At 51.0% G+C, this 26,600-nt stretch overlaps 1 protein-coding gene across 1 annotated transcript in view; it reads left to right on the top strand.

Moving 5' to 3' along the window:
• Positions 1–1,804: 1,804 nt before the first annotated feature.
• The window catches only part of XKR6 (XK related 6), a 190,018-nt gene continuing 165,222 nt past the window's right edge, over positions 1,805–26,600 (top strand). The window contains exon 1 of the mRNA XM_074154142.1: positions 1,805–2,529. Coding sequence (XP_074010243.1) covers positions 1,805–2,529 — 725 coding nt within the window. The remainder of the gene's footprint in view (positions 2,530–26,600) is intronic.

Raw genomic sequence — 26,600 nt, forward strand, 5'->3', positions numbered from 1 at the left:
CCCCCATCCCCAGCATGGCCAGAGGATGGGAAAAGGCAAAGAGGAACCCAGAGGAAGGCCTGGAGCTGGCAGGAGGTAGAAATGGGGGAGGCAGCCTGGCTTGGGGTGGGCAGAGGAAAACCTGGGTGGCAGAGGGGAGGTCCTGGGATTTGAGGGTGAGCAGGTCATGGGGACAGGGAGGTCGCACTGCAGGACAGGGGTCTGAGGGCTGAGATACTGGTCTGGGGAGCTGATTTGGGAGCGGGATGGGGTCAGCACAGGGGGCCCCAGCCGGGAATGGTCTGGGGGATGCTGGTCTCAGCGCGGGGGTGGGGAAGGGGGGTGAGAAGCACAATGGAGGTGCTAGCACAGAGGGGAGAGGGAGAAGAGCCGTGGGTGCTGGTGCAATGGGGATGGGAAAGTGGGAAGCGCTGGATGCCAGAGCGATGGGAACCGGTGCAATGGGGACAGGTCACTGGGTAGTGCTGGGTGCTGGTGCAATGGGGATGGGGCACTGGGCAGTGCTGGGTGCTGGTGCAATGGGAACTGGTGGAATGAGGATGGGGCAGAGGGCAGTGCCGGTGCACCAGGAACTGGTGCAATGGGGATGGAGCACTGGGCAATGCTGGTGCAATGGGAACTGGTGCAATGGGGATGAGGCAGTGGGAAGCGCTGGGTGCCAGAGCACCGGGAACTGGTGCAATGGGAACGGGGCACTAGGCAGTGCTGGTGCACCGGGAACTGGTGCAATGGGGATGGAGCACTGGGCAGTGCTGGGTGCTGGTGCAATGGGAACTGGTGGAATGAGGATGGGGCAGAGGGCAGTGCCGGTGCACCAGGAACTGGTGCAATGGGGATGGAGCACTGGGCAATGCTGGTGCAATGGGAACTGGTGCAATGGGGATGAGGCAGTGGGAAGCGCTGGGTGCCAGAGCACCGGGAACTGGTGCAATGGGAACGGGGCACTAGGCAGTGCTGGTGCACCGGGAACTGGTGCAATGGGGATGGAGCACTGGGCAGTGCTGGTGCACCGGGAACTGGTGCAATGGGGATGAGGCAGAGGGCAGTGTTGGGTGCCAGAGCACCGGGAACTGGTGCAATGGGGATGGAGCACTGGGCAGTGCTGGTGCACCGGGAACTGGTGCAATGGGGATGGAGCACTGGGCAATGCTGGTGCAATGGAAACTGGTGCAATGGGGATGAGGCAGTGGGAAGCGCTGGGTGCCAGAGCACCGGGAACTGGTGCAATGGGAACGGGGCACTAGGCAGTACTGGCGCACCGGGAACTGGTGCAATGGGGATGGGGCACTGGGCAGTGCCGGATGCTGGTGCAATGGGAACTGGTGGAATGGGGATAGGGCAGTGGGAAGCGCTGGGTGCCAGAGCAATGGGAACCGGTGCAATGGGGATGGAGCACTGGGCAGTGCTGGTGCACCGGCAACCGGTGCAATGGGGACGGGGCAGGGGTGCCGGTGCCCCGGGGTGCCGGCAGAGCGCAGCACCGAGGGCGGAGGCGGCGGGGGCCGCTCCCCCGCTGCAGCCCGGCCGTTGCCAGCCGGTGCGGCGGCGGCTGCCCGGCTCTGCCGCTGCCCGCCCCGCTCCGCCGCCGTCCCCCCCTGTCGCTGCCCCGCTCCGTCGCTAGGCGGCCCGTCCCGTCCCGTCCCGTCCTGCGCGGGCGCGGAAGCGCCGCCCCCGGAAGCGGCGGGCGGGCAGGCGGGCGGGCGGCGGGTGGGGGGGTGCCGGCAGCGGGGACGGGGGGGGCAGAGCGAGCGAGCGCGCCCGGCGAAGGGGCCGGAGACGCGGCGGCGGCGGCGGCGGCAGCAAGATGGCGGCCAAGTCGGATGGCGGCGGCGGCGGCGGCAGCGGGGTGGGCTTCGCCCAGCTGCACAACCTGGACGAGGCGGCGGCGGCGGCGGGCGTCTGCGGCGGCGTCGGGGCAGCGGCGGCCGAGGGCGCGGAGGAGCCGGGCGGCAGCAGCTCCTTGCACATCTGCCACTGCTGCAACACGTCGTCCTGCTACTGGGGCTGCCGGAGCGCCTGCCTGCGGAGCCTCTTCGGGCGGGCGGCCGCCGCCGCCGCCGCCGAGCCGCTGGCCCCGCGCCCCGCCGCCGAGGGGCCGCCGCGGGCGCCGGAGGTCGCCGAGGGGGGAGAGCGGCCGTGGCTGGACTGCCTGTGGATCGTGCTGGCGCTGCTGGTGCTGGTGGGGGACGTGGGGACGGACCTGTGGCTGGCGCTGCACCACTACGGCCGGCGGGACTACGTCTGGTGCGGCCTGACGCTGGCCTTCGTCCTGCTGCCCTCGGTGCTGGTGCAGATCCTCAGCTTCCGCTGGTTCGTGCAGGACTACACGGGCGGCGGGCTGGGGGCCGTGCAGGGCCTCACCAGCCGCGGGCCGCCCATGATGGGGGCCGTCGGCCGGCGGGGGGGACCCGCCGGCGGGGTAGGAGGAGCCGCCGGCACCACCACCCCCGGGGCGCAGCGCCTCTGCAGGATCTCCGTCTGGGTCTGGCAGTCCGTCATCCACCTGCTGCAGATGGGGCAGGTCTGGAGGTAAGGGGGCGGCCGGGTGTCCCCACACACACACACACACACTATGTGTGTCGTCGTCGTCGTCGTGTGTCCGTTCCACCCCACCTTCTCCCCCCCCCCCCCCCCCCCGCCATCCCTCGGGGGTGGCCGGCAGCGCGTTGCCCGACATGGCGGGGGTGTGTGTGTGATCGGTGCGCCCCGGGTGAGGGTCGCCGTCCCCTCCGCTGAGGTGGGGCGGGCGGGCGGGTGACGCTGCCGCATGGTTTGAGGGGTGTCGGTGTCCCCTGGCTGAGGTGGGGCGGGTGGGGGTCGTTGGCAGCTCAGAGGTGGACGTGGGTCAGTGTCACCTCGTGGTCTGAAATGGGCGTGGGTCAGTGTCACCTCAAGGTTTGAAATGGACGTGGGTCAGTGTCACCTCATGGTTCAAGGTGGAGGTGGATCAGTGTCTCCTCAAGGTTTGAAATGGACATGGGTCAGTGTCACCTCAAGGTTTGAAATGGACGTGGGTCAGTGTCACCTCATGGTTTGAAATGGACGTGGGTCAGTGTCACCTCATGGTTTGAGGGGGGGTCAGTGTCCCCTGGCTGAAGTGGGGTGAATGGGGATCACTGTCAGCTTGTGGTCCAAGGTGGACATGGGTCAGTGTTACCTCATGGTTTGAAATAGACGTGGGTCAGTGTCACCTCATGGTTTGAGGGGGGGTCAGTGTCCCCTGGCTGAAGTGGGGTGAATGGGGATCACTGTCAGCTTGTGGTCCAAGGTGGACATGGGTCAGTGTCACCTCATGGTTTGAAATGGACGTGGGTCAGTGTCACCTCATGGTTTGAGGGGGGGGTCAGTGTCCCCTGGCTGAAGTGGGGTGAATGGGGATCACTGTCAGCTTGTGGTCCAAGGTGGACATGGGTCAGTGTTACCTCATGGTTTGAAATAGACCTGGGTCAGTGTCACCTCAAGGTTTGAAATAGACGTGGGTCAGTGTCACCTCATGGTTTGAGGGGGTCAGTGTCCCCTGGCTGAGGTGGGGTGGATGGGGATCACTGTCAGCTTGTGGTCCAAGGTGGACGTGGGTCAGTGTCACCTCATGGTTTGAGGGGGGTTGCTGTCCCCCGGCTGAGGTGGGGTGCATGGGGATCACTGTCAGCTCGTGTCTGACATGGATGTGGGTCAGTGCCCCCTCCTGGTCCAAGGTGGACATGGGTCACTGTCACCTCATGGTTGGAGGTGGGTCGCTGTCCCCTGGCTGAGGTGGAGCAGATGGACATCACTGTCACCTCATGGTTTGAGGTGGGTGGGGGTCGCTGTTCCCTGGCTGAAGTGGGGCTAATGGGGGTCAGTGTCACCTCATGGTCTGAGGTGGACATGGGTCACTGTCCTCTGGCTGACATGGGATGGATGAGGGTCGCTGTCACCTCATGGTTTGAGATGGATCACTGTCCCCTGGCTGAGGTGGGGCTGGTGGTGGCCAGTGTAACCTCATGGTCTGAGGTGGAGGTGGGTCACTGTCCTCTGGTAAGGTGGGGTGGATGGTCATCACTGTCACCTCATGATTTGAGATGGATATAGATCAGCATCACCTCAGGTCTGAGGTGAACATCGGTCAGTGTCATCTTATGGTTTGAGGCGGAGGTGGGTCACTGTCCCCTGACTGAGGTGGGACAGATGGGGGTCGCTGTCAGCTTGTGGTCTGAGATGGATGTCAGTCAGTGTCACCTCGTGATATGAGGTGGTCGTGGTCAGTGTGGTGTCCCCCACATGGAGAAGGAGAGGACATTCGAGGGTTACTCATGCTTTGCATGAGGAGAGACCCAAAGAAAGGAGAGATTCCCACAAAATGAGCCTGGGGGGTTGAGGTGGGGAACATGGGGGTCGTTGTCACCTCACTGTCCAAGGTGGGCATGGGTCAGTGCTCCTCTGGGTGGAGGAGGTGTAGGGGCCCCCCTTGTGCTGAGGGGACGTCCAAGGGGAAGAGAAGTTCCCCCAAAATGTGTCTGTGGGGCTGAGGTGGGAGGAGTCGGGTTCGTTGGTCCAAGCGGGACATGGGTCGGTGCCCCCCATGTGGAGATTTGGGGTGACCCCTGCTTCACCGAGGAGAACCCCAAGGGGAGGAGGGTTGCCCCCGAAATGAGCATGTGGGGCTGGGGAGAGGGGAATGGGGGCTGCTGTCCCCTCACAGCCTGGAGGGGACACGGGTCCATGCCCCCCACAAGCACAGGGGGTGGAAGGGGTTCTATCACCGTGGGGCTGTAGATGGTCCCTCAAGGGATGGGGTGGGCTCTTGCTGCCCCACAGCCATGGGGCGGGACGGGGAGCTGGGGGTGGACCCGCTCTTCCCTACAGGAGCTGGTGCAGGGGGGGGACACTCCACGGGTGACAGTGTGGAGGCAGGCCCCAGGGCTGGGGGGTGACCCTCGCACCGGCAGCGCTGCAGAGGGAGGTCCTGCGGCCCTGGGGAGGGCTTGTCCCACTGCTCCCCTTCTGCAGATGGGGAGGCCCCACAGAAAGAGGGGGAGAAGATGGTGGGACCCCCGGCTGCTGAGTGCTGGGATGTGCCATTTCCAGAGGGTCGGTGTCCTCCTGGCGTGGGTCAAACCCCCCGTAGGTGACGAGGGGGTGAGGGGTCACATCCATCCTGGAGAGCTTCTCCCCACTCAGTGGAGGGGGAGGAGACCCCCCCGGCACCGAAGGAGCAGGTTGGAGTGGAAAAACGCAGCCTGATGCTGTGGCTTTGGCGGACGGAGAAACCTTCTCCTCCGGGGAGTGGGGACGGCGGTGGGGTGGCCGGTGTGAGGCTGAAGGTCAGGGACGGGGACTCTTCCCCTCCAGCAGGTCCAGGAGATGCTGGTCAGAGGAGAGTGTGGGAATAAAAAAGCATCCTTCGGACTGAGCTGAAAATCGCATTATCCTCCCCCAAAAAAAAGAGATGTGGGAAGGATTCTCCAGGATGAAAGCCTGTAGATGCAAACACTCGCAGAGAGATGTCGGTCTTCCCGAAAGGGGTGTTGTAAGGACAACCGTGAAGACCCGACGTGGCCCGGAGTCCTCCGAGATGGGATGTGGGGTTAATCAGATGGAAGGGGTGGGCGAGGGTTGGGGGTGATGGAGAGCGGAGGGAAGTCTTCGGGTTGTGTCATGGGGGGGGTGGTGGATGCACCCCCTCCACCCCATGGCGGGGTTGGACTGTAGGGAAGAGGCTGCAGATGGGGTTGGTTGGGTTTTGTAGCTTTAAAAATAATCCTTGGGGAGAAGGTGGTGAATTTTTTCAAGGCGGCGGGGGGCAGGGAGAAGGTGGCACCTCATGGTGAAGCAGTTGGAAGCCCTGGAGGGGCTCGCTGGAAGGGTTAATATCCCTGCCTTGGTATTCCCCAGATGAATTAACGGGGCAAAAATCACCTCAGTTGGTGGATTTTAGGAATTTTTTTGGATGAGAGAAAAGATGACAGGGGAAGGCAGAAAGTGATGACCGATGGGGGGAGGTCCTTTATATTTTTTTTTTTCGGTGAGAAGGGGTTAATTCCGCCGCTTAATGAAGAAGTGGCTGGAGTTAAGATGGAGACAGCATGGTTGAGCCTGGGGGAGGGCTGCGTGGGTGGAGGCAGGGGAGGGCCTTGACACCTCTTCTGAGGACACCGGATAAGATGAATATACACATCAAAGATTTTTTTTATTTTATTTTATTATTTTATTTTATTTTATTTTTTTAATTTTTAAAGAATCCGAGGGGGTGGATGGGGAAGGGGGTTGGAATCTGTGTGGGAAGGGTGCGTGAAATCCATACCTAGGAAATCAGCCCGGGAAATCGGGCAGCGCAACAGCAAATACATATTTCTTCTGCGTCTTCAATGTCATTTGTGTAGCGTTCGAAGCACGTTCGTTCCCAACTTCTGCTTGGGGGGGGGGGGGGGGGGGGGTTATTCTGGGTTTTTTTCTTTATATTTTGCGGCGGAGATTTGGGCTTGGGGGGGGGTGGCGGGAGGGGGGATGCCTGCGTGCCGGGATGATGAATTGGTCGGCGACCCTTTCTCCCTGCTTTCCCTGGTTCTCCCGACTGCTGAGCCCATCAGCAAAAGCCCTTCTCGATGCAGATGCTCCTCTGGCAAGTTGGATTTATTTTTTTTTCCCCTTCTTGGAGCCAGGCAAAATGAAATAACTGTGGTGAAAAACCAGCATTTGCAAAAAAAAAAAAACCTCACGTGCTTGAGTGAGCAAGGTGGGGAGGGGGACACCGAAGCGATGCTGGGAGAGATGGAGCAGTGATTTATTTTATTTTTTTTTTTGGGGGGGGGGGGGTAATACGAAGCAGCAAGGCGCAAGTTGCCCAGATTTTGTTAATGCAGAGGTAAAAAAAATAAAATAAAATAAAATGTTTGCCTCTGAGGTTGTGCAGGGGCTGGGACCGCCGAAAAGGAGCTCTGCAGACCGGATTCGCCTCCGGTGAAACCAGGGAGCTTCCTCTCCTGTTGATCCCTAATCCCGACGAGCTCACGGCTCCCGCTTTTTAAGGCACGTCGGCGTGGAGCTGCTTCCCGGTATCGGAGCAGAGCAGGAATTAGCTTCACGGCATCCGTGGGCTGACCTCCACGAGGGGGTCCTTTTTGCATTCCCACCGTAGCTATTGCCAATGCCGTTAAAATTAATCTCGAATGCGGGGATAGGACTAATCGTGGGAAGCGCCGTGTTTTCTCCTGCAGCTAAAACCGCGTCGTGCTGGGGAGAAGTTTATCCCCGGGGATGGAGGAGGAGGAGGACCTCCGTGGGACGGTGTAAGTTGAGGGTGTGATAACGCATCCAGCCTGGTTTCCTGCATCATCACGGATACGGCGGCGTGTGGCGTAATGGGGATTTTACGTTATTTTTTTTTGGAGGCTGCTGTGGCTGTTGCTCAGCAGCTGGAAGCGGAGTCGGAGAGAATAGAGGGAGCAGATTAGAGTCACGCAGAAATCCCTGTCCTGAATTGCCGAGGGCTTTTGCTTCTTGGGAAACGTTAGATAATCTGGGGTCTGATTTGGGGGATGACACAATTCCTGTAGGGATTTCTTTTCCTAAGTGTTGGGAAGACTCGTCAATAAGATGATGAATAAATAACATTTTCCGGCAGAAATATAAACACACATCGGGTTCTTATTTTAGCGAGACTCCTCTATTTTAGCAAGGCTCTCTCTTCATGTTGTCAGGATTGTGGGAGAAGTAGCTTGTTGGTTTTTTGAGCAATCTGGGGCGGGGGCTTTGCCTTCTCTTCATGTCCCCTGTTGTCCTGTTCAGAGAGCGAATCGTGACCAGGCAGGAGTTCTGGGGGGAAGAGGGGGGGGGACAACGACAGTGCAAGTACTTAATCATATTCCTGGGTTTTTTGTGGTTGTTTTTTTGCTCAGCTGACAACTTAAGGCTGTGTTAATACTGCCTGCCTGTAGCGGCTGCTGGAAACAAAGTACATACTCACTGTAAAAATGTGTGTGTATATACATATATATATGTGTATATATATATTTTTAATTCTTGCTTAAACTAGTATGATCTCAAATGGCATTGAGACTGGTAAAGCTCAGCTCCTGGGCTTTTTACCTTTATAAAATTTGCGATTTTCACCTTTCATCTCTAATCTCCTAGATTACCTTGACAACTAGAACACCTCAGCCAGCCTGTCGGGAAGGGAAGGGAAGGGAAGGGAAGGGAAGGGAAGGGAAGGGAAGGGAAGGGAAGGGAAGGGAAGGGAAGGGAAGGGAAGGGAAGGGAAGGGAAGGGAAGGGAAGGGAAGGGAAGGGAAGGAAAGGAAAGGAAAGGAAAGGAAAGGAAAGGAAAGGAAAGGAAAGGAGAAAGGAAAGGAAAGGAGAAAGGAAAGGAAAGGAGAAAGGAAAGGAAAGGAGAAAGGAAAGGAAAGGAAAAAGGAAAGGAAAGGAAAAAGGAAAGGAAAGGAAAAAGGAAAGGAAAGGAAAAAGGAAAGGAAAGGAAAAAGGAAAGGAAAGGAAAAAGGAAAGGAAAGGAAAAAGGAAAGGAAAAAGGAAAGGAAAGGAAAAAGGAAAGGAAAAAGGAAAGGAAAAAGGAAAGGAAAGGAAAAAGGAAAGGAAAGGATGCTGGCCGGGGCCCGATACACTCGCCGTTGAGCCGCTGCCCTCCCTGCAGAAGGGCTCTTCATTGAGGAGGGATGTTGCCGGGCTGTGGTTTTGCTGGAAATAGGCTGAAGGCGAGTCGGCCGTCAGAGCTTGCCAGGGCTGTTGCTTTCGCTGAAGCCATTCAGCGGGATAAATTCAGGAGACTGGGAAGTTTTCCCAACCTTGGAGAGTTGCGCCGGTTGTATTAATGGCAATTAAGAGTGTAACTCCTGCGTCTGACGTCCCATTCTTTAACCTCTGTTGGAAGTGGGTTAGTGGGTCACGATGGCTGTCCCGGAGTACAAGGGTTAGAGTATAAAGTATGATCCTTCGCGTCGCGGGGTGCTATTAAAGAAAACATTATTGGATTCCATTGGATTAATGGTATGTGGAGTTTGAGCTAAAATGAATGCTGATCGGCTGGAAATCGCCCTGTGTCTGTTAAACTGTCAGTAACAGTAAGTTTCGTGACTTGAATGTGATATATTCCTGGGGTTTGTTTTTCAAACTGGTTTGAATACATATTTCGAAGAAAAACATTCTGTGAAAAAAAACAACCAAACAAACCAGAAACACCCTTGTCACTGTTCTGACATTAAAAACACCTCGTGGATGTGTGTGGTTAAAAGAAAAACTCCTAAAATTGAGGCGAGGACTTGACAAGATTGTTTATTAGTGGAAAGACCAAATCTGTGAGTTGTTCATCTTTCGGCGTGCCCGGAGGTGGAAGGATGAATCAATGGGTTTAAATGGAATATGTGGTATTTAATGAGTGCGTGATGAGTGGGTTTAGGCTCTACTAAAATACTTTGTTCTGGGATGAACTGTGAGTTAGATACGTGCTACTTTGGATAGTTTAGAAGTACAGGCGGCTACAACTCTTAAGATATCCACCCAAATCCCTTGAAGGGGGAGACATCTGCTCCTCAAATGACAGATGAGCGAGAAGCTGCTGACCTAACGCTGCCTCCTTGTCTTGGTTTGGGACGTTCAGCTCTGCGGAGCCTTTCTGTAAATTTACTGCCTGCTCTGGCACACTCGAATATATATATATTTTTATTTTTTTTTTCAGCTTTTTCTGGTTAGCTTGTCTGGCAGCTAAGTTTTTCCCTTTAGCCAAGTTTTAACAGCTTGCTTTTATAGTATGGAGTTTTGTCAGCTTTTGACAAGTTGGCAGAGGGAAGACATTCTGGGATAGATGATAAATATGTTCTCCCTACAAAATCAGGGCTGGGGTATAGCTTTTGCTTTTTTTTTTTTTTTTTTTTTTTTTTTTTCCCAGCGAGGTGCTTCTCCTTTCCAAAAACCTTACCCGTTCTGCCCCCATTTCTAAGAATTTTCTGCAGTATCTCTGTAAGGAAGGGCCGGGCTGTGGGTGTAGAGGTCCAAAGATGTTGAATCTGAAGTGCAAGGCAGGTAGGTTGTGCGTGTGGGAAATTAATAATCGTCATAATAACAATGAAAAAAGGCTTTATCACTTGAGTAGGGTCTCCATTGGTTGCGGGGTGGTGGTGAGGCGCCGTGTCTTGTTGAGCGCTACCCACTAGAGGGGGTCAAACCACAGATGTTGAAGCAGATCTGCTGTGCCAGCCTTGGGAGGGCAGAGTTTTCTCCAAACCTTTTCTTGGGAGAAATAACATGCTGCCCTGACCTGGTGGGAACCTGCCTTCCCATGCTTTTCAGTGTTCCTGCAGCGACAGCGTGGCTTGGATAGGTGGGTGAGTAGGATTTGGAGGAGAAACCGGAGTTTGGGTTCCTCTTGGAGGTGGGGATGCTGTTGAGGAAGAGCTATGTGGGCATGAAGTGCCCGGTGAGTAAGGCGGTCCTGTGGTGACAGCAGCTCATCACCTCTCCACCATGGTATGTGGGGAGAAGGAAGGGGAAGCAAAAGTGCTTTGGTGACCTGGCTTTCTTCATACTGGAACCAGCGTAAAGTGTCCATGGCTTTCAAGGTGATGACACTGATGCTAGGTATTTTCAAGAGACCATCTCCAAGGCCAGGTTGGACGGGGCTTTGAGCAACCTGGTCTAGTGGGAGGTGTCCCTGCCCAGGGCAGGGGGGTTGGAACTGGATGATCTTTAAGGTCCCTTCCAACACAACCCACATTCTATGATTCTACAAGGGAAGAAGGTTGTTTTGAAGTTGGGTTGCAGGCTGCCTTCCTAAATGCTGCTACCTGTGTGGTCTTTGACCAGAACGTCCCTTTTCGGTTGTTCAGGCTTCACGCTGAACTCTAGGAAGGACAGTCGTGCCTTTTCTTCCAGATGCCTTATGGCTTCATCTCTAATGCCAGGGGCAACCTGAAAGTGCCTTTCCTGGTGGAGGGAAGGCAGGGTGCCAAGGGAAGGAGAAAAGATGGTTCACCTTTATTTTTATGTTAAAATTACAAGCTCTCTATTTTCCACCTTTCTAGACACTTCCATTTTGCTTTTAGCTGCACTGAGCAAGCTTTATTCCTTGCAGTGGTTCTCCTCTCAGTACAAATGTAGGTTATTCAGGGAGCATTTCCTTTAATGAAAAGGATGGAGGTAGAACTGATGGTGATAAAGCATCTCTTTGGAGGAGAGCTGCTTTCGCTGTCTTGAGACTGCGAGGAGCAGAAATTGGACGTCAAACGTGTAATTTTCCTTGGGGAATGAAGGTGAGCCTATGGAGGAGTCTGGATCCCTCACAGAACTTCTCCCTGTACTTTCCTTTTGCTTTATTTCCCTGACTTGATTTTCAGCACCTCGCTGTCATGAAAACCAGTGGTCGTGTAAGCCAGTGTTATAACACCTGAAAGCTTTTAGGCAAGAGGAACTATGAATCAGAGCGATGCTTTGCTGTAGCTGGAGATACAATTAAATTGTAATTAAAGGTATAAGCAAAGAAGTCGTGCCAGTTATTGTTCCTTCATTGACTCACCTTCTTCTGATGTGCTGGGATTCAGACTGATACCCTACTCTGCTGTGACTGCTTTAGGGCGCTGGGATGCTTTTCCAAACCGGATCCTGAGAAAATGGGGAAAGAGCTTTCCTGGGGAGAGGGATCTTTAGAAAATCCTCAAACCGAGCGGCAAGTCTGGCGGTGGGAGGAACAGCTTGTGTTTCTAACCCTGTGGAGCGGAACAGCGTGACCTTTGCAGGCGGATCAGCGGGTGCATCCCGTGTCCTTGGGGGCTGGTGGTGCCCGCGGTGTCCAGGATGCTCCAAAAATCTCGTGGGTTGTGGGGCTGAGCGTTTGGCTGCGACCCCAGGGGGGCTGGCAGCAGCCCATTACAGCTCCCCATGGCTGGATTTTTTTTTTTTTTAATGGTTTTTACAAGTCCCCCACTCTGGGAATTTGTATTTCCCACCATGCTATATTCCAGTTTTACCCTACGTTTGGTTATATGGAACTGCTGTAGCATAGGAGCCACGTTTACATTGCTCAAGTGTCACCTCAGCAGCTGTTATTTGTCCACCCTTGGTCAAATCTGCCCCATGGGCCGAGTGCTCCGTTGAAAGCGTGCACATACTTGGATGGTTAAGCTGTGTGTCTGTGTCTGCTTTCCTTATTTGAGTAGAAAAGGATGTGTTATTCCTTCCACCAGCATCCCGAAGCTCCAGCTGAACCAGCAGCCCCGTTACGTCAGAATCGGATCTTGGCCAAGAGGCAAAAAAACGAGCGAAAGGCAATCTTAAACCTGTCCCCAAAACCATAATGGGACCTGAAGAACTGTGCTTCTCCTGACATCTCCTTTCTTCTGAAATTCGTGAGAGCTCAGGTTCACCTATGAAATATTCACAGTCTGTCCTTAAGTGACTTCGGCTGCACAGAAGACCTTTTGCAGAATCGGCAGCTTAGCTGAAACCTCCTCCGTTCAAGCCCAGAGCCTTTATCGCCAGGACCTCCTCTTCCTCTGCTCCGCTCTGGTGATGGTTTGATTTCCTCTTGCAGAGGCTGTTGGGGATTCTTGCATCCCGAATAAATACCTGTGCATCGTATCCCCTTTTTGAGGGAATAGGCATGTCCCCACTTGTCTCCAAACCCCCTGGGAAATAGGACTAAGCCAGGAGTGAAGCATAAATTCTGCCTTAATGCCCCGATATAGGTGATCGGCGAATGGGGACTATGGAAAACAAGCCTGTTCTGAACAGCCTTAAATTAACACCGCAGAGATTTGCACTGGAAAAACGCAATAGGTGCTCTGTCACCCTGTCTACCTTTGCAGGGCATCTTGATGCAGGGAAAAATTTGCTGTAAAACCCCCCCCACGCTTTGGCAGAACTCTTATTAAAAACTCTTCAGGAGCCCACAGTGCAAAAGGCTCTGGCACCCGGAGCTGCCTTTATCACCTTGCTAATTAAACCTGCGGAAAAAAAGCAAAAGGGAAGGACATGGACCTGTTGGAACGGGTCCAGCAGCGGGCCATGAAGATGATCAGAGGGATGGAGCACCTCCCCTATGAAGACAGGCTGAGAGAGCTGGGGTTGTTCAGCCTGGAGAAGAGAAGGCTCCGGGGAGACCTCATAGCAGCCTTCCAGTATCTGAAGGGAGCCTCCAGGAGAGCCGGAGAGGGACTCTTTGTCAGGAGATGTAGTGACAGGACAAGGGGTAATGGTTTTAAATTGGAAGAGGGGAGATTTAGATTAGATATTAGGAGGAAATTCTTTACTGTAAGGGTAGTGAAGCACTGGAACAGGTTGCCCAGAGAAGCTGTGGATGCCCCATCCCTGGAGGGGTTCAAGGCCAGGCTGGATGGGGCTTTGAGCAACCTGCTCTAGTGGGTGGTGTCCCTGCCCATGGCAGGGGCGTTGGAACTGGATGATCTTTAAGGTCCCTTCCAACTCTAACCATTCTATGATTCTATGAAATCAAACCCAACCTGCCTGCCGGAGCCTCCTGTAGCTTGTGGGTCTGGCTCCATGGGGTTTTCTGTGGGGCAGCAGTGGGGCAGGAGTGCCGGGCCATGATGGGCGCTGGGCTTCGCAGCTCTCTCCAAAAATAAAGGAGTGATGGGTTCCCCCATCCTTTCGGGTTTGTCTGATAAAGCAGGGGGGGTATAACAAGTATCCCTGTGGGTTCGCAGAGATTTCCAGTGTCTGGGAAAATGGCAATTTCCCGCTTTCTGTTGTAAAAAGAGGAAGAGGTTAACTCTTGGTGCTCGGTTCCATCCCCCCTCCACAGGGGATCCTGGATGACAGGGCTGGCAGTAACGCCTTGCCTGACGTACCAAACGCAGCGACAGCAGTAAAGCACCAGGAGCGGTTTTGAGTTTGGGATTGGAATTCATCCCAGTTATGTCTAAGTGAGGGGGAAAAAAAAAGAGCAACGGAGGCCGGTGTTGTTGAAGTAAAAATCGTAAAGAGTGGTATAAGCAGAAGGGATTTAAATAATGTAAACAGTCTGGCATGGGAGGAAGGATGGGAGGCAATCCAGAAACAAAGGGAAAATAGTTTTAAAACATGGCTAAAAATACACTAACTCTCGAATTCCAGAGATTATCTCAATTAGCGCTTTTTCAATATATCTTTACAACAGAATTGTAGGAGTTCACAAAAGATAATAGAGGCTATGAGATACGGAGAAGTGATATTAATTTGTTTAATTAAAAGGATGAAGGGCTCCCTGAAATAAGATTCACTTATCTTCTGGCGCAGGGAGGAAGGAGGTTATATCCAGAAAACCACGGCTTTCAGCGTTGTCGTGTTGGAGAAAGGGTGGCAAGAGCCAGGGCTGGGAGTAAGATCCCCCTTCCTTTGCTTCCCTTTCTGTTGCTTCCTCAGTGACTTCCCATAGCAAATCCCTTCCCATGAGATTAATGAGCTATTAGAGCAAAAATGGTGTGATTTTACATTTCCGAGAGGATTTTTGTTTGGTGTTTGGGTGGTAGAAATTGGACATTTTCCTCCAATAAAAAAAAATAAATAATAATTCAGACATCAGGGCTTTTGGGTGCAGCAAAATCCACTTTTAACTGGGCTTCTGTATGCGTGGAGCTCTGCATTTATGTGCTTGATGTCCTCTGGCTTCAGAGACGTGCTGACACGTGTCAGGATTTATGTCCGGCCTCAGCTTGGCACATACATCGCTTGGCGTAGGGGGAGAAGCCTGGATTTCTATCCAGCCGGATTTTAAGAAGTGTAGGGGGAGGGAGTAGGGGCCAGGGGGGGAGAGAAGACCCTCGTGCAGATCTAAATTAAATTAGCCCCCCTGGATGTATATTAAAATGTTAAGTAGCGCTAAGCTCTGTATCCCAGCTCAGCAATATTTCGAGGCACTTTATTGCTTTAATGGAGGGATAAAATAGAACCTGCAATTATAGTAATTTTTTCTAATTGAATATTTTGCTTTATTCTTTCCCTTTCAAAGCGTGACTGTAAGTACTAGCCTTCATAAAGCTTTGGAAATATTTATACTTTCCCTTTCTGGCAATGGGTGTAAATACGCTTTTTCTTGGGCAGGCCGTTTCAGTCCCTCGTGGAAATAAATATTTCCCTGCTCATTTTAACCATCATGCTATTATCACTGGGAAATACCTGTTTCCCGTCCGGTGGAGAGGGGAATGCGGCGTTGGGGATTAAATGCTTGTCGTCGCTGTACGTGGGCTTGATGTGGTTTTTGTCAGGTATCTTTTTAATTAATTTATTGTCCATGCAGGGCTAGTGCTCGAGAGCTACGGCCAGTCTTTTATCCCCAGGCTGCTTTCTGCGCGGGCGGACGAGATCCTCGATTTCTGGGCTGAGTTTGGGGAGGAAGACAAGAAAAAGCACATTCTGGATCTTGCTTGAGCCAAGGCATAAATGGCAGGTAAAAGCAAAAGTTGAAGGGCAGGCCAGGTTCTCCTTGCCCAGAACTGTTGGAAACCGATGGGGCGATGCTGACAATAGTCATAAGGAATTGGGCTCCCCAGTTCAAGAAGGACGGGGAACTGCTGGAGAGGGTACAGCAGAGGACCACAAAGATGATTAGGGTCCTGGAGCATCTCTCTGCTGAGGAAGGGCTGAGGGACTTGGGTCTTTTTAGTCTGGAAAAGAGAAGGCTGAGGGGGGATCTGATCAACGCCTATAAATACTTCAAGGGTGGGTGTCAGGAGGATGGGGCCAGTCTTTTTTCAGTGGTGCTCAAGTGACAGGACAAGAGGAATGGGCACAAACTTGAACATAAGATGTTCCACCTAAACATGAGGAGAGGAACTTCTTCACTTTGAGGGTGGCAGAGCCCTGGAAGAGGCTGCCTAGGGAGGTGGTGGAGTCTCCTTCTCTGGAGACATTCAAACCCCTCCTGGACATGTTCCTGTACAACCTGCTCTAAGTGGACCTGCTTTGGCGGGGGGGTTGGACTGGATGATCTCCAGAGGTCCCTTCCAACCCCTTATCAGTCTGTGATTCTGTGAATTCAGCTTGACTCACTGGTGGTGTAATTGCATGTCAATTGAGGTTTTTGAAGTAGCCATTTTCAGTGACACAAAACGCCAGCTTTTCAAACAGAAGTTCCTACCTCCAGCTCAAGCCTCAAGCAGGCAGGAAAATGCAGATAAATTAACATAATAATTGCGTTGTGCATTCTCTGTGCTGAATCTCTGGTTTAAAGAGGGAGATTTGCTGATACCTCCTCCGTGCGTATACCCGTGATGGGATGCTATCAGTTTTACGCCGTGGCAATGGCTGTCTTCTCGTCTAAAGGGGAACTTTTGATCCAATAAACTGCTTATCTCGTGTAGTTGTCCTTTCATCTAGCGTGGGCGGTGTGTGACGGTTGATTGAAGGCGCGGTGTTGTGGTTCGTTGATGAATATTAATTAGGAATGGAAATAATTTGGAACAGAGTGCGCCGAGGACTCTCGAAATGCATCTGTTCCTCCCTCGCGGGAGCAGGGAAGATGCGGACTCAACGTTGGGGTGGGAAGTCGCCAAATACAGGCTGTTACGCCGACACGATGACTTGATGAGGGAGGGGAGAGGTTGCTGCGATGCTTTTCTTTTCCAAAGAAATGGTTTCTTTTGGGGAAAGCGGCAGCATCGCTTTGCCAAGTCATGAGCATCAGATCCAGAGCGGGAGCCGGAGGTTGAGGTTTTCGCGTCGGCACGTGGCCGTGTTGAAAGGCAGCGCCATAGACTTGCCCGCCCTTCTTTTTGTGAAGGACAGGCTTTTCTCCTGAATGCTTAATCTTGTCTTAGTCCTTGTCAGCCCCGTTCCATTGTCAGGCGGTGACGTAAATGCATCGTACCACTGGGAAAGGCTCCAGCCCCAAATCTGATGCAGTCTGCTTTAGGATGATATGGGAGATAACTCCATGGGTCCATCTCATTGCTTTCCTCTGCTTCAAGTTGCTCCCTTGAATGTAAGACCCACAAAAGGAAGAAATTCTTTCCTGTGAGGGTGGTGAGACCAGGTCACCCAGCAAAGCTGTGGCTGCCCCATCCCTGGACATGTCCAAGGCCAGGTTGGATGGGGCTTTGAGCAACCTGGTCTGGTGGGAGGTGTCCCTGCCCAGGGCAGGGGGTTGGAACTGGGTGATCTTTAAGGTCCCTTCCAACCCAAACCATTCTATGATTCAATGGAAGTCCTACCACATGCACTTATCAAATTTAGAGCCCTTTTCATCTCACCTGCTGGGAACTCGCCTTCAGTGGTCACATCTCCACTTGTGGAGCCATGGCAGGATTTGTCCTCTGGCCCTGAGATGGGCTGGCATAGCATCGCTATTTCTATCATGCTTTCTTGGCTTTCAGAAGAGGGTGGCTGCCTCCAGCCTGAGCATTGCCAAGGAGCTGCTGGGGTGAAGGCTGGTAGGTCCTGGCCAAAATTGTGCTAAGGGTGGTCCCATCGCTTTGAACTGCAGAGGTTGCAGTGTCCTGATGTACAAGCAGATGCCCAGATGGATACAACACTTTTGGAAGGAAGGTATTCCCGTTACTTAGGGTTAATTTTTATTTTCTTATGAGAACATGTGGGGTTCTTTTCCCCATCTGATGAAGGTGTGTCCAGCCTATCAGAGTCTCTAGCAAAATGGTGAGACCCTGGCCCAGGTTGCCCAGAGAGGCGGTGGATGCCCCATCGCTGGAAGCATCCCAGGTCAGGTTGAATGGGGCTCTGGGCAGCCTGATCTGGTTGAAGATGTCCCTGCTAATTGCAGGGGGGGTGGACTAGATGGCCTTTAAAGGTCCATTCCAACCCAAACCATTCTGTGATTCTATGAAAATTCACTTCTAGCTTTTGGACGTGGCCACATGATTTTCCTGTTTGGGTCTCAATTTATTTTATGGTCCAGTAGTGAAGCTCAAATCCCTTCATTGGATTAGATTGCAAATACCACCTTTGGGAGATTTGTATTCAGTGGGTCACTTGAGTATTAATGCTTAAGGGTGAGCGATGGAGAAAGGAGAAATGCCTTGGCACGTCCATCTAGCTGAGACCCGAACGCTCGTGTCCTTGTGACCCCCCCCTCCAGCTCAGATGCTGATGGGGGAGGACCTGCTTCGTTGCTCCTGCAGCTTTCCTGCAGTGAGGACCCGGTGGGGTTAAGCTGGGACCATCCTGGGAGCGCAGGACAGGTGGCGAGCCAGAAACGTCCACTTCTGGCGTCTTCACCCAGACCCATCTTCGCTTAATTTGCAGGTTGGGTTTTTTGGGTTTTTTTTTTTTTTTTTAGCAAGCTGAGTAATTAGCTGATTTACTTTAAAACTCCTCAGAGCCTTTAAAAACAGTGGTTTAAAAATGGGCTGATTATTCTGCTTTCTTCAAAGTGGGGTATCGGGAAAAGCTGTCTCCTGCAGGCGTGTTCCTCTCGCAGTCCAGGGGGTGCCACCACCGTGTCACAAGCCCTCGGTGTCACAAATGGCTCTCCCCTGGGTGCCCCTTGGCTTGAAGCGGGAGGTGATGGCCATCCGAGAGCGAGCACCTCCATCTGCAGGGTGGCCGTCGGGCGTTTTTCCCCCTTCCCGGTGCGGCTGGGTGAGGTCTTTGAACCGGCTTCTCAATCCAGCGCTTTAGATCTGGGATAATAAAACATCAAAGTAAACTATATACTGTTGTGGATACGGGAAAATCAGGATGCTCAGTAGGACTTCAGGGAGTAATAAATTTGTTCTATATTTAATCTCATATTTATCGCGGTGTCAGTATGAGACCACTTCATTTTACTACTTTAACTGCGTCTAAGAATAACCGAATACTTGAAATACAGAGAAAGTGGCTAATACCTGGTGGTAGCTGATGGGATCCAGCTTTAATAGTTATTGATTGGTTTCACAAAGCTCCAAGTAATATTACATCTTCGCTACTGTATGTTGGGAGTTAAAAACCTATCAGTTATTTAAGATCAGAAGTAATTGTAGATTTTCAACTTAATCATCCTTCAGTAGTTGAATTCAGCCGGGACTCTGGGTGTCATTTACAATTTTGCAAAAAAAAAAAGTTATGGTTGATTTGCTACAGTTTTATTGTTGGAAAACCTTGGCGTCCCTAAGTTCAGATGTTCTCGAGCATTTCCTCAGCTGCTCTAAACTCGGTGTGGTTTCCCTTAACTGGGATGGAAACACCAGTTTGAAGTCTGCTTGTCAGAGGAGGAAGCCAAGAGGCAGTTGAAGCCTGTAGGGCTGGTCCTATTGCTTGGTCCTTTCTGATAATGCCCCGTAACTCACAACGTGCAGAGATGGGCTGAAAAAACCTACGTGTTCTCATAAGGAAATAAAAATTAACCCTAAGTTAAGGGAATGTTTTCCTTCCAAAAATCCAGGAGAGCAAAAAGTAAGATTAAACTCTGCTTTTTAGTACTTAAACTTTGCCTGGGTAATCTAGCATTTACCTGAATAATCCTTCCATCGGTTTGCTTCAGAACACCACTTTAATTGATGCTTTATTACCATCTGTGCAGAACATGGTTTTAGTCTTTGTTTTACTGCTCTGGAGTTTAATAATTCCATTTATAAAAATTTTATCTTTTTTTTTTTCTTTTTTTCCTGGTATGGCTTGTTGCACAATTAGAGCTTCGTTAAAGGCTCTCATTATTTTTGCTTGTTGTGAGCAAGCTCTGCCTGGAACGAACCGCTGAATTTTCTGTTTGGACACACCAATCTCACCGTAATTCCCTGCTGCTCTTTTAACCGGGAACCGGCTCTTTGCAGTTCCTGGGAAGTGACCAATTTTTTAGCAGCGAGGGCAAATTATTTCTGACCCTTGTATTTTTCTTGTTGCTATTTAACTGTGTTCTCGGAGCGAAAAAAAAAAAAAAGCTACTACAATTATCGGGAGCTACGGAACTGCAGCAGAGAGTTTGAATTCAAGGATTTAAGTTTGATTTCTGATGCTTTGCTGACTTGTCTGCCTGGGACTGGATTCTTTTCTCCCTTTCTTTCAGGGGATTAGGGGATTTGTAAACCAGCACTCCTAAAAAAAAGGGTATCTAAATAAACTGGGAAGGTTCTGGCTGGGATCCGGTGCTGGGTTATTTTGCGCTGCTGAAGTTATTGCTCGTGAAGGACCGCAGCCCTCAAACAACATACTTATTCCTCCCTAATAAAGAATTAAAACACACGTGTTTAGACTGGATATTTTGCCTGGCATTGACCCTTATGGTCAACGAAAGGGTTCCTGCCTTGCTAACACTTTCCGCTGGGTATAGTATTAATTGGTTGTGTGAATTAACTGAAGACGAAACTTCATTAGGCTGCCATTATCGTTGCATTTGTATTCTTCCTCTCCCAAATCCTCAGTGAAAACATCTGTTAGTCACTCAAAATAGAAAGCCTGTGTTCTTAGGAGCAATTTCACCATCATAAAAAAAAAAGTGGATTTTTACTGATTAGGCTCAAAGAGCAGTCAGTCGCCTTTAAAGACATTTATGTTTTTTCCAATCCCTTTTCCAGGAGGAAACCTTTTAGTAAGAGGCTTAATCCCTGTTAACTGTTAACTGCAAGTTTGCGTTCATGTTTGCACAGAAGGAGTGGTTTTGCAGTATCAAAAACTCAGAGATGAGCCATGTCCTCCTCCCGTCTCCTGTTTTCTGCTCTTTATCCATTTGCCTTCTGTGAGAGCGTGTTAAGCCTTTGGCTTGGAAGGTATCGTTGTTTCCTTCAGCAGTACTGCTCAGGAAGTGTTTTCTTTGGACTCTTACCTGTCCACAATCCTGGGTTCTCTGTGGAATCGGTGCATTGAATTGCTGTGGTCGTTACACATTTCGTAGACTGAGCGTCTCCATGGTTGGCTAAGTGCTGTGTTTGTGGAACTGAGTGGCAGAAACCAGCGAAGAGCAACACTGTTTGTTTGTTTGTTTTGTGTTTTAAAGTTTCATTATTTTCTTTCTTCCATGCAGACTTTGTTGGGTCACCAAAGAAATTTGCTAGGGGAGCTCTTAGCTGTCCCAGGCTGACTCTGCCTGCTCTTGGAGCATCATCTGCTGGGGTTACATCCAGCCATTGACATTTAAGAACGTTAAGACAGGTTGAGAGAGTTGGGGGGGTTCAGCCTGGAGAAGAGAAGGCTCCGGGGAGACCTTGGAGCCCCTTCCAGTCCCTCAAGGGGCTCCAGGAGAGATGGGGAGGGACTCTTGATCAGGGAGGGGAGCCATAGGACAAGGGGGAAGGGTGTTAAACTGAAAGAGGGGAGATTGAGATGAGATATTAGGAAGAAATTCTTTGCTGTGAGGGTGGTGAGGCCCTGGCCCAGGTTGCCCAGAGAAGCTGTGGCTTCCTCATCCCTGAAGGTGTTCAAGGCCAGGTTGGAGGGGGCTTTGAGTAATCTGGTCTGGTGGGAGGTGTCCCTGCCCATGGCAGGGAGTTGGAACTGGGTGATCTTTAAGGTCCCTTCCAAACTAAACCATTCTGGGATAGCCTGCTGAAGACCCAAGCTGGGACCAGCAAGGGTGGAAAAGTCAGGCTTGTAAGGCTACAGCACAGTCTGCTGATGTTCAAGCTCCTGTCTGGGACTTTGAAGACTCCTTGGCTAAGAAATGATGATTTTAGGTCTTCCTTCCTTTGATTACCACTAGTTTTCACCTGGCTGGCTGCTGAGGAGCTGGCTGGGCTCAGATGAGCAACCAGGGTACGGGCAGCTGCCAGGCACTGGTTCTGCAGTTGAGGCAAATAAGGGGAAGGTACTCAAGCTCCAAAAACTGGAAACTTCATGATAATCATAGAATGGTTCAGGTTGGAAGGGATCTTAAAGATCATCCATTTCCATCCCCCTGCCCTGGGCAGGGACACCTCCCACTAGACCAGGTTGCTCAAAGCCCCCTCCAACCTGGCCTTGAACCCCTCCAGGGATGGGGCAGCCACAGCTTCTCTGGGCAACCTGGGCCAGGGTCTCACCACCCTCACAGCAAAGAATTTCTTCCTAATATCTCATCTAAATCTCCCCTCTTTCAGTTTAAAACTGTTCCCCTCGTCCTATCACTACTTTCCTTACACCTGGGGGAGTGTAACTCCACAGGTGATAAGTTTAGAAGTGTCAGAGGCTGATGTGATTTAAGTTAAAGAGGCATTTATTGCAGGAGAAGTCAGTTAGTGTTGTCTTCCTACCAATAATGAAGAACTAGCTGAGAAGAGGGCAACAAAAGAGAAGGTTCGTAATAGAAATGTAACTTAAAAGCCTGACAAATTAAGGCTGGTTTTACTGAGAGTGCTGTTACGCGCTATATTAGATTTCAGAAAAGCACATTCGTAGGAGCGGGGAATGACCATGAAAATTTACCATCCCAAACATCAAATTTGCTCATGCATCCTTTGCTCGATGATTCTAACGATAACGCTGAAATGACTTTATTTGCCCATTACAGGATATATATTACTCTTCCTAATCATATGAGTAGAATTACAAAAAGAAATTCCTCCTTTAAATTAGGCTGTTTACCCAGCTCTGTGGAGTAGCGATTATTTTCCTCTATGTCCCGTTTCCCATTCGGCGTGTCTCCGCGGACCACGGCAGTGGGGCTGATCTGCGGATGTGAAGAGTCAGATACATCTAAAAACCTCTGGATTCGGTCAGCAAAGACAGCTTTTGTGGGTTTATGGCCTCATTTTTTATCCATCCATCATCCCCCCCCCGCCGCAGGAGTTCTGTTATCTGATAAGATCCCATCGCCTCGGGTCAAACCGGAGGGATTATCTAAATGGGGCTGGTTGCTGCCCCGTCCCTCCCGACTCGGCGATGGCTTTTCTTGCTCTGCGATGGCTTTGATGGCTTCTTGGGGTGTCCCGCAGTCGTTCGATCGTCCCTTTGGTGAATTAAAGAAATAATTCTGTGTCCTGAACGGGTCAGGGCTCTGGTGACGGGTTATAACTAGCTGTTCTGCAGGGCTCTCTGTGATCTGTAACGACTGCCCGAGTTCAAGGAAGAAAGCACAGAGAAGCATCAACGTTCGGTGTTTTTAATGCGGTTCTGATTTGAGCATAAAATACCTTTTTTTTTTCTTTTTTTTTTTTTTTCGTTTGAACCCTACCATTTATTGAAAACAGTTTACAATGCTTGAAAGGGCTTTTCTGAAGGTACAGGGAAGTGCGACGGAGGCATTTGTATCTTCAGAGATCTCGGGCCAAAAACGCTGCGCAGCTCGTTACCGCGGTTTTGATGGCAAACAGAAAAGAGCGCAGGTGGCCTCAGGAAAAGGCCTCGGAGCAGGGCAGGTGCCTCGTGATTTTTCCCTCCAGGTTCTCCTGCCGTCGTCTGGCATCGGTAGCTTAGAAAGTCCCCGAGAAGGAGGTGGCATGTGTTTAATAGCCCGTGATGAATACTTCAGTCCTCTGAGGGTTTTGAAGTTTGGCAAAATTTTCTTCGGTGCCGTTTAGAAAGTGTTGCTTCACTTGGTGTTTCCTCTCTGCTTTGATCGGGGAGATTCCCACGTAAGGGAATTCTAAAGGTTTGGAAGTGTTTTCCTGCAAAAATCAAGAATGGGACAATTACAGTTGGGGTTTTTTTAATTAAAATTCATTTTTCATTTTTTTTCATAAAAATTTTTTCATTAAAATTTTCATTAAAAATCATTTTCAAAAAATTCATAAATTTTAATGAAAAATCAATGGAAATGATTGGGAAATGGAAAATCATCAATGGAAATGATGGGATCTCTCCCCATGAGATCCCATCGTGGGGATCTCATTCAATCACTTGAGCTTTAAGCTTATTAAGTTATGCTGAAAGAGCTGAAACCAGCGAAGTGACTTTCTGCCCCTTGCAGAGAATCACAGAATCACAGAATCTTAGTGGTTGGAAGGGACCTTTGAGATCATCGAGTCCAACCACATAAAAAAAAAACAAAAAACCACACAAACAAACAAACACACACAACACACAAAACCAAACAAACAACAACCCCCCCCCAAAAAACAAACAAACAAACAAACAAAAAAAAAAAGCACCCACCAACTAAACCCCACACCCACGACCTCACAGACAACACCCCACCACAAACCAACAATCCCAGGCACTAGAGCATGCCCTGAAGAGCCACGTCTACACGTTTCTTAAATACCTCCAGGGATGGTGACTCCACCACCTCCCTGGGCAGGCTGTTCCAGTGCTTGACCACTCTTTCAGTAAAGTAATTCTTCCTAATATCTAATCTAAACCTCCCTTGCCGCAGCTTCATACCATTTCCTCTGGTCCTGTCGTTATTCCCTTGGGAGAAGAGGCCAACCCCCGCCTCTCTACACCCTCCTTTCAGGTAGTTGTAGAGGGCAATGAGGTCCCCCCTCAGCCTCCTCTTCTCCAAACTAAACATGCCCAGTTCCCTCAGCCTCTCCTCATAGGACTTGTTCTCCAGACCCCTCACCAGCTTGGTGGCTCTCCTCTGGACACGCTCCAGCACTTCAGTGTCTTTCCTGTAGTGAGGGGCCCAGAACTGAACACAGCACTCGAGGTGAGGCCTCACCAGTGCCCAGTACAGAGGCACGATGACTTCCCTGCTCCTGCTGGCCACGCTATTCCTGATACAGGCCAGGATGCCGTTGGCCTTCTTGGCTGCCTGGGCACACTGCTGGCTCATGTTAAGCCGGCTGTCCACTAACACTCCCAGGTCCTTTTCTGCCAGGCAGCTTTCCAGCCACTCTTCCCCAAGCCTGTAGCGTTGCTTGGGGTTGTTGTGACCAAAATGCAGGACCCGGCACTTGGCCTTATTAAACCTCATCCCATTGGCCTTGGCCCATTGGTCCAACCTGTCCAGGTCCCTCTGTAGAGCCTGCCGACCCTCAAGCAGATCAACACTCCCACCTAGCTTGGTGTCATCCGCAAACTTACTGAGGGTGCACTCAATCCCCTTATCTAGATCATCAATGAAGATATTGAACAAGACTGGCCCCAAAACTGAGCCCTGACTGGCCCCAAAACTGAGGCGGGAAATACCCATGGCAAGAAGTACCTTTCCGTAGATTAATCGTGGAGACTCTATGTTTTTCAGTGGAGCAAGACACTGCATGTTGCAAAGTCAGTTTTCCAGCTTCTCCGGGGTCTAGGACTTGGAGGACCAACTTTTTTTCCCGGTGACGCATCAGCAGAGTAATGTCAGCTGAGAATTTGTCTCCTGTTGAGAAGACTGGAAGATCTTTGCGGTTTGTAGGGTTTGTACGGGCAGTATCTTCTGGCTGGAGTTTGCACCAGGGCTACAGGCAGATGAGGAGCTGGGCTGAATAGCGCAGTGAAGATTTGGAAAACTGGGGTTTGTTCTTGATATTTTTATTAGGTAATTATATTTTGTGTGTATTGGCCTTTAGGAATATATAGAGAGTAAGTACTCTCCCGCTGTTGGGGTTTATAGCGTGAAGGCATTATTTACTTTGCAGTTGAAACGTGTTTTAGCATGAAGGATTCCATAGGTGAGATTATCTTAACAAATGCCCGCGCTCTCCACAACTGCTGCAAAGAGAGATGAACACCTTTCGGGAGGTGGGAAACCCAGCTCCGGAAACAGGACACGGGCATTTAAATACCCCCTCAGGATCAGATACCCCCTCCCACCTGGGATGCACGTGCTAATGAACAGGGTACCCGGGGTGATTTTACACAGAGATGCCTTGGTGTGAAAGCAGGAATAGCTTCAGCAGCAAAGATGCATTCTCGGCTGAGTCATTAAGTTGTAATTTCTCTCGTATTTCTCTTTTTTTTTTTTTTTTTTTCTTTTTGCCTTTTGGAGTATTTGCTGCAGGGTCTAGCCAGAATTGGGTCCCAACTGATTTTGCTGCAGCAGGTTATGATCCTGGCTGCAAGATGTATGGCTTGGTTTGAAGAAGAATCATAGATTCATAGAATGGTTTGGGTTGGAAAGCACCTTAAAGATTATCCAGTTCCAACCCCCTGCCCTGGGCAGGGACACCTCCCACCAGACCAGGTTGCTCAAAGCCCCATCCAGCCTGGCCCTGAACCCCTCCAGGGATGGGGCATCCACAGCTTCTCTGGGCAACCTGGGACAGGGTCTCACCACCCTCACAGCAAAGAATTTCTTCCTAATATTTCATCTCAATCTCCCCTCTTTCAGTTTAAACCTGTTCCCCTCGTCCTAGGGCTCCCCTTCCTGATCAAGAGTCCCTCCCCAGCTTTCCTGGAGCCCTTTGAGGGACTGGAAGGGGCTCGAAGGTCTCCCCGGAGCCTTCTCTTCTCCAGGCTGAACCCCCCCAACTCTCTCAGCCTGTCCTCCCAGCAGAGGGGCTCCAGCCCTCCCAGCATCTCCGTGGCCTCCTCTGGCCCCGCTCCAACAGCTCCATGTCTCTCCTGTGCTGAGGTTCCAGAGCTGGAGGCAGCACTGGGGGGGGTCTCCCCAGAGCGGAGCAGAGGGGCAGAATCCCCTCCCTTTTTCGAGGCTACCAGGTGGTGTAATAACTAATAACAAATCTGATAGCTGTTTTGAAAAGAACATCTTGTTTCTGATTTCAGCTTCTAGATAACTTGGTTTGGTTCGTGCCTTGGAGCTGTTGGTGCAGGAGAGGGTCAGGAAGAAGGTGAAGGGCTGGTGGACGAATTGAGGAATATCAAAGCTTCAACAAGTGGCAGCATGAAATCTTGCGTGGGATTCTTGTGAATTCATAAAAGCGGGAAGCAGAGCGAAAAAGCACTTGA

Source organism: Numenius arquata, chromosome 9, assembly GCF_964106895.1.
Source record: "Numenius arquata chromosome 9, bNumArq3.hap1.1, whole genome shotgun sequence".
Lineage (NCBI taxonomy): Eukaryota > Metazoa > Chordata > Aves > Charadriiformes > Scolopacidae > Numenius > Numenius arquata.